The 10,855-nt window shown below is 31.8% G+C and overlaps 1 protein-coding gene across 3 annotated transcripts in view; it reads left to right on the forward strand.

The window, feature by feature from the left end:
* LOC148180555 (oxysterol-binding protein-related protein 3-like) overlaps positions 1–8,846 on the forward strand; it is a 40,455-nt gene extending 31,609 nt beyond the window's left edge. For all 3 annotated transcript variants that reach the window (XM_088032137.1, XM_088032120.1, XM_088032128.1), the window contains exons 6-7: positions 1,157–1,836; positions 7,859–8,846. In XM_088032137.1, the coding sequence (XP_087888263.1) occupies positions 1,157–1,836; positions 7,859–8,317 (1,139 nt within the window). In that variant the 3' untranslated portion in view covers positions 8,318–8,846. The remainder of the gene's footprint in view (positions 1–1,156; positions 1,837–7,858) is intronic.
* The last annotated feature ends 2,009 nt before the right edge of the window (positions 8,847–10,855 follow it).

The raw sequence follows: 10,855 nt of genomic DNA on the forward strand, positions 1-10,855 counted from the left end.
TCATATTGCTTTTAATAACCTCCTGAAATTTTATTCTTCTAGCACTAAAATCGGCTGAGTTACATAATTAATCAATAATTTTGAAAAATTTAATTCGCTCTGAAATACAATTTTCTAAAATTTGTGTTTTTTGTTCAAAATTTTTCTAATTTAGCAACGTTACTTGGAACCTTTTAAGTAGCAAAACCTCCAAATTTCATATTTTTTGCATAAAAATTCTTGGAGTTAAGGAATTTAAGAGGAATATGTGCATTTTGAGGTCGTTCTAAAAATACAAATTTCTAAAATTTTTAGTTTTTGTTCTAAAATTATGTAATTTGGTATCGTCAATGAGCATATTGCTTTTAATAACTTCTTAAAATTTTATTCTTCTAGCACCAAAATCGGCTGCGTTACATAATGAAATGAAAAATTCTAAAAATTCAGTTTGCTCCAAAAAAAAAATTCTAAAATTTGTGTTTTTTGTTCTAAATTTTTCAAATTTAGCAGTTACTTGGAACCTTTTAGGTAGCAAAATCTCCAAATTTCATATTTTTACATTAAAATTGTCGGTGTTAAGGAATTTTAGAGTAATTTGTGCATTTTGAGGTCGTTCTATAAATAAAAATTTCTGAATATTTAGTTTTTGTCAACTTAATAATAATAATAATTAAAAGAAAAATCTCAATTGAATAAAAGAAGTAGAAAAAAATTAGGCCTACTCTGGGATATGCGGAATGATCGCAGAATTAAGAAGTTTTTTTTTTGAGAAAAAATAAAAAATGACGAACTTCGGGAAAATAACGTTTTTTCTCATAAAAAGGCAAAAATTGTATTAAATTTATTATCTTAATTTTTTTTTGTATTTTTTCTGAAAAGTACATTCTAGTACAAACATTTTGAAAAAAAAAGTCCCAATAAGTAAATTTTTGAAAAAGTTATAGCTATTTAAAAATATAAAAACTATTTTTTGGAAAAATTCATAACTTTTTGTGGGTTAGGAACAAAAAATTGAAAAAAATTCAGAGAACCTTTTTTATAGAGTAGAAAAAGATAAAAAAAATTCAGCCAAATCAGTCAAAAGTGGTATTCTAAAACTCAGTTTTCTAGACCAAACCATTTTTGAGTTTACATTGCATTTTAGGGTGCGACCGCTGTTAATCACGGCACTTTCCAGGTTCGCAGGGCCTAACCGGTCGCCGTACGGTCCTCCCCGCGCCCCGCCCCATCACCGAAGGCCTCTCCCTCTGGAACCTCCTCAGCAGAAACATCGGCAAAGACCTCTCCCAGATCAGCATGCCGGTGGCCCTAAACGAACCCCTCAACGTCCTCCAGAGGCTGTGCGAAGAGCTCGAATACTCCGAACTCCTCGACAAAGCCGCCACCCTGGACGACCCCTACGAGCGGATGATCGAGATCGCCGCCTTCGCCGTCTCCGCCTACGCCAGCACGCTGACGCGCGCCGGAAACAAACCCTTCAACCCCCTCCTGGGGGAGACGTACGAGTGCATCCGCGAGGACAAAGGCTTCAAGTTCTTGGCGGAGCAAGTGTCCCACCATCCCCCGATCAGCACGTGTTACGCCAAGAGCAACAACTTCACGTTTTGGCAGGACGCGAGGGTCAAGACGAAGTTCTGGGGGAAGAGCATGGAGTTCCAACCCTTGGGGTGCGTGCACGTGCTGTTGCCCCGAACGGGGGATTTGTACACGTGGAATAAAGTCACGACGTGCGTGCACAACCTCTTCAGCGGCCAGAGGTGGGTGGACCAGTACGGCGAACTACGCATCTCCAACGGGAGGATCACCTGCAAGCTCACCTTCAACAAGGCGAGCTACTGGTCGGCGAAGAGGCACGAGGTAACTCACCCCCCAAAATATGACCTTTAGAATCCAACAGCTTCTGGCAGCTGTCAATCACCATTGATACGCCTTAGGCTAGATTGTAAACGTCCAGATATAATTCGGTACCTCAGAGGCATAAGGGTCTATCTCCAATTTTTGTGAAAAATGAGTTAAATAATGTTTTTTATTACTCTTTACATCTTCTTTAAGACATAGAAAAATAATCCCTATTAGATGAAAAACAAGAGTGTCGATTTAGAAAAATTTAGGCCGAAAAAAATATTTTTTTTGATTTTAAGAAGCTTTTTTACTAAAAAAATGTGACCAAAAATTTTTAACAACCTGTAAGTTCTTCATTTTTAATACCACTATAACCAAATTTGTGGAGTTTATAAGTCTTGACTGTCTTATTAAGAATACCGATTTAGATCAATTTTGACCAAAAAGGAGAATATTTAGAAATTTTTATTTGGACAACCATGAAAATGTCAATTTTTTCTACACTGAAATTTCGTTATTTTTACTGCGACAGGAACGAAATTTATGCATGTTGTTTCTTTTGTTTGTATTAGTAATATCACTAATTTTCAAAAATTTACATCAAAAAGTCGAATTTTTAGGAATTTTCGTTTTAAAACCGAAAAAATGTCACCAGTTTTTTTTAAGATCCTGTAATTTCTTTGTTTTATGCGATTTTAACCACATTTGTGGAGATTATTTCTCTCGACTGCCTTATTAAGAGTGTCGATTTAGAAAAATTTAGACCGTAAAAGAGAATTTTTAGAAATTTTGATTTCGAGGAGCAAAAAAAAAATTTGTTTTTTGACCAAAATTTTTTAACAACCTGATAGTTCTCCATTTTTAATGCCACTATAACCAAATTTGTGGAGTTTGTAAGTCTTGACTGTCTTATTAAGAGTACCGATTTAGAAAAATTTTGACCAAAAAGGAAAATATTTAGGAATTTTTATTTGGACAACTTTGAAAATGTCAATTTTTTCAACATTGTAATTTCGTTATTTTTACTGCGACAGGAACGAAATTTATGCATGTTGTTTCTTTTGTTTGTATTAGTAATATCACTAATTTTCAAAAAATTAGATCAAAAAGTCGAATTTTTAGGAATTTTCGTTTTAAAACCGAAAAAATGCCACCAGTTTTTTTAAGATCCTGTAATTTCTTTGTTTTATGCGATTTTAACCACATTTGTGGAGATTATCACTCTCGACTGCCTTATTAAGAGTGTCGATTTATAAAAATTTAGACCGAAAAATAGATTTTTTAGAAATTTTGATTTCGAGGAGCAAAGAAATTTTTTTGACTTTTGACCAAAAAAATGTGATCAAAACTTTTAACGGCCTGTAAGTTCTTCATTTTTAATGCCACTATAACCAAATTTGTGGAGTTTATAAATCTTGACTATCTTGTTAAGAGTACCGATTTAGAAAAATTTTGACCAAAAAGGAAAATATTTAGGAATTTTTATTTGGACAACTGTGAAAATGTCAATTTTTTCAACATTGTTATTTCGTTATTTTTACTGCGACAGGAACGAAATTTATGTTGTTTGTATTAGTAATATTACTAATTTTCAAAAATTTACATCAAAAAGTCGAATTTTTAGGAATTTTCGTTTTAAAACCGAAAAAATGTCACCAGTTTTTTTAAAATCCTGTAATTTCTTTATTTTTTATGCGATTTTAACCACATTTGTGGAGATTATTTCTCTCGACTGCCTTATTAAGAGTGTCGATTTAGAAAAATTTAGACCGTAAAAGAGAATTCTTACAAATTTTGATTTCGAGGAGCAAAAAAAAAATTGTTTTTTGACCAAAATTTTTTAACAACCTGATAGTTCTCCATTTTTAATGCCACTATAACCAAATTTGTGGAGTTTATAAATCTTCACTATCTTATTAAGAGTACCGATTTAGAAAAATTTTGACCAAAAAGGAGAATATTTAGGAATTTTTATTTGGACAACTGAAAATGTCAATTTTTTCAGCACTGAAATTTCGTTATTTTTTGTGCGACAGGAACGAAATTTATGCATGTTGTTTCTTTTGTTTGTATTAGTAATATCACTAATTTTCAAAAAGTTAGATCAAAAAGTCGAATTTTTAGGAATTTTCGTTTTAAAACCGAAAAAATGTCACCAGTTTTTTTTAAGATCCTGTAATTTCTTTGTTTTATGCGATTTTAACCACATTTGTGGAGATTATCACTCTCAACTGCCTTATTAAGAGTGTCGATTTAGAAAAACTTAGACCGAAAATAAGAATTTTTAGAAATTTTGATTTCAAGGAGCAAGAAAAATTTTGGTTTTTTGACCAAAAAAAATGTGACCAAAAATTTTTAACGGCCTGTAAGTTCTTCATTTTTAATGCCACTATAACCAAATTTGTGGAGTTTATAAATCTTGACTATCTTGTTAAGAGTACCGATTTAGAAAAATTTTGACCAAAAAGGAAAATATTCAGGAATTTTTATTTGGACAACTGTGAAAATGTCAATTTTTTCAACATTGTTATTTCGTTATTTTGGTGCGACAGAAACGAAATTTATGCATTTTGTTTCCTTTGTTTGTATTAGTAATATCACTAATTTTCAAAAAGTTAGATCAAAAAGTCGAATTTTTAGGAATTTTCGTTTTAAGACCGAAAAAATGTTACCAATTTTTTATGATCCTTTTATTTCACTTCTGACTGTCTTATTTACAGTGCCGATTACAATAATTTAGAGCGGAAAGGAGAATTTGTAGACATTTTCATTTCGAGCAGCTAAAAAAAATACAAAAAAAAACTTGAACGCTCTTTAATTTCGACATTTTTGGTGTCACAAGAACGAAATTTGTGGGAGTTTTTTTAAGGTTGGATAATCTATACTAGAAGTTACTGAATTTGGGTTAATTTTAATATATCTTTGTTAGTAATTATTTCTAATAACGTATTACCTTTATTTTTGTAAAAATATTTTTCAATTTTCAAAAAAAAATAAGTTTGCACATTTTTGAGAATTTTTTGTTTTTATTAGACCACCAAACTTGTTTATAAAAGATCCACATAAATTTGAAATGTCACCATTCCAAAGCACGCTTAAAAAATGGAAACATAATTACTCAAAAATTTTGGAAAATTCAATTTGCTCTGAAATAAAATTTTCTAAAATTTGTGTTTTTTTTTCTAAATTTTTCTAATTCAGCAACGTTACTTGGAACCTTTTAAGTAGCAAAACCTCCAAATTTCATATTTTTTGCATTAAAATTCTTGGAGTTAAGGAATTTAAGAGAAATATGGGGATTTTGACGTCGTTTCAACAATAAAAATTTCTAAAATTTTTAGTTCTTGTTCTAAAATTGTATAATTTGGCGTCGTTAATAATCATATTGCTTTTAATAAGCTCCTGAAATTTTATTCTTCTAGCACTAAAATCGGCTGAGTTACATAATTAATCAAAAATTTTAAAAAATTCAATTTGCTCTGAAAAAAATTTTTCTAAAATTTGTGTTTTTTGTTCTAAATTTTTCTAATTCAGCAACGTTACTTGCAACCTTTTAAGTAGCAAAACCTCCAGATTTCATATTTTTTGCATTAAAATTCTTGGAGTTAAGGAATTTAAGAGAAATATGGGGATTTTGACGTCGTTTCAACAATAAAAATTTCTAAAATTTTTAGTTCTTGTTCTAAAATTGTATAATTTGGCGTCGTTAATAATCATATTGCTTTTAATAAGCTCCTGAAATTTTATTCTTCTAGCACTAAAATCGGCTGAGTTACATAATTAATCAAAAATTTTAAAAAATTCAATTTGCTCTGAAAAAAATTTTTCTAAAATTTGTGTTTTTTGTTCTAAATTTTTCTAATTCAGCAACGTTACTTGCAACCTTTTAAGTAGCAAAACCTCCAGATTTCATATTTTTTGCATTAAAATTCTTGGAGTTAAGGAATTTAAGAGGAATATGGATTTTGAAGTCCTTCCAGCAAAAAAATTTCTAAAATTTTTAGTTCTTGTTCTAAAATTATATAATTTGGCGTTGTTAATAATCATATTGCTTTTAATAAGCTCCTGAAATTTTATTCTTCTAGCACTAAAATCGGCTGAGTTACATAATTAATCAAAAATTTTGAAAAAATCAATTTGCTCTGAAATAAAATTTTCTAAAATTTGTATTTTTTGTTCTAAATTTTTCAAATTCAGCAACGTTACTTGGAACCTTTTAAGTAGCAAAACCTCCAGATTTCATACTTTTTGCATTAAAATTCTTGGAGTTAAGGAATTTAAGCGGAATATGGATTTTGAAGTCCTTGAAAATTATGTAATTTAGTATCATTAATGAGCATATTGCTTTTAATAACTTCCTAAAATTTTATTCTTCTAGCACTAAAATCGGCTGAGTTACATAATTAATCAGAAATTTGAAAAATTCAATTTGCTCTAAAATAAAATTTTCTAAAATGTGTGTTTTTTGTTCTAAATTTTTCTAATTTAGCAACTTTACTTGGAACTTTTTAAGTAGCAAAACCTCCAGATTTCATATTTTTTGCATTAAAATTCTTGGAGTTAAGGAATTTAAGAGAAATATGGGGATTTTGACGTCGTTTCAACAATAAAAATTTCTAAAATTTTTAGTTCTTGTTCTAAAATTGTATAATTTGGCGTCGTTAATAATCATATTGCTTTTAATAAGCTCCTGAAATTTTATTCTTCTAGCACTAAAATCGGCTGAGTTACATAATTAATCAAAAATTTTAAAAAATTCAATTTGCTCTGAAAAAAATTTTTCTAAAATTTGTGTTTTTTGTTCTAAATTTTTCTAATTCAGCAACGTTACTTGTAACCTTTTAAGTAGCAAAACCTCCAAATTTCATATTTTTTGCATTAAAATTCTTGGAGTTAAGGAATTTAAGAGAAATATGGGGATTTTGACGTCGTTTTAACAATAAAAATTTCTAAAATTTTTAGTTCTTGTTCTAAAATTGTATAATTTGGCGTCGTTAATAATCATGTTGCTTTTAATAAACTCCTGACATTTTATTCTTCTCGCACTAAAATTGGCTGAGTTACATAATTAATCAAAAATTTTGAAAAATTCAATTTGCTCTGAAATAAAATTTTCTGAAATTTGTGTTTTTTGTTCTAAATTTTTCAAATTCAGCAACGTTACTTGTAACCTTTTAAGTAGCAAAACCTCCAAATTTCATATTTTTTGCATTAAAATTCTTGGAGTTAAGGAATTTAAGAGAAATATGGGGATTTTGACGTCGTTTTGACAATAAAAATTTCTAAAATTTTTAGTTCTTGTTCTAAAATTGTATAATTTGGCGTCGTTAATAATCATATTGCTTTTAATAAACTCCTGACATTTTATTCTTCTCGCACTAAAATTGGCTGAATTACATAATTAATCAAAAATTTTGAAAAATTCAATTTGCTCTGAAATAAAATTTTCTAAAATTTGTATTTTTTGTTCTAAATTTTTCTAATTCAGCAACGTTACTTGTAACCTTTTAAGTAGCAAAACCTCCAAATTTCATACTTTTTGCATTAAAATTCTTGGAGTTAAAGAATTTAAGAGAAATATGGGGATTTTGACGTCGTTTCAACAATAAAAATTTCTAAAATTTTTAGTGCTTGTTCTAAAATTATATTATTTGGCGTCGTTAATAATCATATTGCTTTTAATAAGCTCCTGAAATTGGCTGAGTTACATAAATAATCAAAAATTTTGAAAAAATCAATTTGCTCTGAAATAAAATTTTCTAAAATTTGTATTTTTTGTTGTAATTTTTTCTAATTTAGCAACGTTACTTGTAACCTTTTAAGTAGCAAAACCTCCAAATTTCATATTTTTTGCATTAAAATTTAATATTTAATAACTAAAATTTGAAAGATTAATTTAATTCATCAATTAAAACCGGTAAACCGGTCCATAATTACATAAGTGATATTTTAATTAATTAATTATACTTATTCAACACATCCATCCATTGTTTGAATGAAAAAAAGCACCTAACCTTTTTGTTTTGGCTCTGTTTAGGTCGTGGGGGCGGTGATGGACGAGTCGGGGAAGACAATCCACCGCCTCTTCGGCAAGTGGTCAGAATCGCTGTACTGCGGCGTGCCGCCTTCAGCGCGTTGCATCTGGCGCGCCGGCAATCTGCCCCCCAACTCAGAGCGGTACTACGGCTTCACCCGCTTCGCCATCGAGCTGAACGAGCTGGGGCCCGACGGGCACTTGCTGCCGCCCACGGACACGCGGCTGCGCCCCGACCAGCGGGCGCTGGAGGAAGGCGACCTCAACACCGCCGAGACGCTCAAGTCGCAGTTGGAGAGCGCGCAGCGAGACAGGAGGAAGCGGCGCGAGGAGTTGCGGGTGGCGTACGAGCCGCGGTGGTTCTCCAACCAGAAGGACGACACGTGGGAGTACAACGGGAAGTACTGGGAGATGAGGAAGAATCCGGGATTCTCGAATCTGCAGTTCGAGTCGCTGTGGTAGATTTAAGGGTGCGCTGGGAGGAACTCGTGCAATTGTCCGGTTTACTTTCTATTTTTAGCAATACGGAGATTTTATTGGAATGAAACGTAGTGATATATATAGGGTTAGATGGCAGTTTAGATAAGTTACACAAAATCAAGTTTTAAATTGTGTAAAATTCCACTTTGAAACTTTCCTATCTAGTCACTAATTATTGTTCGATAAAGTTAAAAATATATTGTTATTGTTGTAACTTAATATTTATTTTTATGTTAAGAGGTGTAACTTTCATTCTTTTTAAATGTTTACATGTAACTGCTACATTGTTCGCGTTTCAAATGTCTTTTTGGAATTCGTGTAGACTTAGTTGGATTTTTAAGTCAATGAAAGGGTGACAATAATCACTACAACGCCAATTCTTTGAGATGCTTCTTTTATAATACGCCTTGCTTTCACAGACAAACTAGACTAAAAGTCGTTTCGTTCGAATTTTGTTATTTGTAAAACGCTCTTTCGAAGGTGAAGGTTAAATAAAAACATTCAATCAAAACTGGATTTTTACCCGTCTTTTGTCTATCGTGTGTTCGCAACGACGAGTCATAACAGTCCTGCTGTTTTCCTATTGGTGAAGTGTCTTTACGCTTCAACAGAGCGCAGATTGCGGATTTTAAGAGGAAAGAATTTTACGCAAGTTGCTGCTGCGTGCAGCAGTAATGCTTTGACGCGTTGACTCGTCCCGTCATTATACTATAGTTTATGACAACTAGAACTAGGATAGTCATGCAAAACGTGCTTTAGAAAAGACACGGCCTCCTAGATATGACTGACTAATAAGTTAGTTTGACATTTAAATCTGTGTAAACTAGGGCCATCTAGTGGCGCAAATTTGTACTATCAGAGGTGTAATGTTGGTTGCCTAAAAATGGGCGCAATGAATTTCCAATCTTTGTCCATTTTTGAATTTTTGGCGTTTTGTTGGTGAAAAAAAGACATAGAAAACGTAAAACACAATTTTCGAGAATTCAGTCTGAAAAAGTAAGTTTGTATTTAGGAGGCCGCCACCACGACCAATCAAAAGTCCAGAATTAGCTTTGGAAATTTTGTGACGACAATGTTGGTATCAATGTCCCCCAGATTTTGACATTAAATTTTCTGGGTACAAGATTGCGTACAGTCACGTTAGGTTGCGAATGTCCACTTTGACAGTCATTTTTGTATGTAAGGTTGGTATCTTGATAAATTAACATTCGAAATTTTAAGATAACATGGTTGGCATCATGTTCCTTTCAAGATTTTGACATTTGTCAATTTTGGCATGAAAATTGCTGTGCATCAAAATTACGTTCAATAGGTTTCGGTTGCAAGTGTCCACTTTGACAGTTATTTTTATATTTAACGTTGCAATCTTGATGAATCGGCTTTGGAAATTTTGAAATGAGAAAGTTGGCATCTTTGTCCCCAGAATTTGACATTTGTCAGTTCGACATAAAATTGTCAAGGTGTCAAGATTGCGTACGATCCGTTTAGGTTGCAAGTGTCCACTTTGACAGTAATTTTTTTATTTAAGATTGGAATCTTGATTAATTAACTTGCGAAATTTTAAGATGACAAGGTTGGCATCATGTTTTCTCCCAGAATTTGACATTTGTCAATTTTAACATGAAAATTACTGTGCATCAACGTTACGTACAGTCGGTTTAGGTTGCAAGTGTTCACTTTGACAGTTAATTTTTTTATTTAAAGTTGCAATCTTGATAAATTACCTTTGGAACTTTTGAGAGAACAAAGTTGGCATCATTATCCCCCAGAATTTGACATTTGACATTTTGACATAAAATTTTCTGGGTATCAATATGCGTAGTCCATTTAGGTTGCGAGTGTCACTTTGACGGTTATTTTTTTTATTTAAGGTTGGAATCTTGACAGATAAATTTACGAAATTTTAAGATAACATGGTTGGCATCATGTTTTCCCCCAGATTTTGACATTTGCCAATTTTGACATAAAAAATCCTGCGCATCAAAGTTGCGTATAGTCGTTTTAGGTTGCAAATGTTCACTTTGACAGTTATTTTTATATTTAAAGTTGCAATCTTGATAAATTACCTTTGCAAATTGTGAGAGGACAAAGTTGGCATCATTAGCCCCCATAATTGGACAGTTGCCAATTTGGCATACAATTTTCGGGGTACCAAGGTGCGCACAGTCGATTTAAGTTGCAAGTGTCCACTTTGACAGTTTTTTTTTAATGAAGGTTGGAATCTTGATCAATTAACATAACTTCGAAACTTTAAGATAACATAGTTGGCATCATGTTTTCCGCCAGATTTTTGACATTTGACAACTTTGCCATGAAAATTGCCGTGCATCAAAGTTACGCACAGTCGGTTTAGGTTGCAAATGCTCTTTTGACAGTTAATTTTTTTATTTAAAGTTGCAATCTTGATAAATTGTCTTTGGAACTTTAGAAAGAACAAAGTTGGCATCTTTATCCCTCAGAATTTGACATTTGTCATTTTGACATAAAATTTTCTAGGTATCAAGATGTGTAGTAAGTTTA

This window comes from Gnatocerus cornutus, chromosome 1 (genome assembly GCF_029298725.1).
Source record: "Gnatocerus cornutus isolate USDA-ARS CGAHR chromosome 1, icGnaCorn1.1, whole genome shotgun sequence".
NCBI lineage: Eukaryota > Metazoa > Arthropoda > Insecta > Coleoptera > Tenebrionidae > Gnatocerus > Gnatocerus cornutus.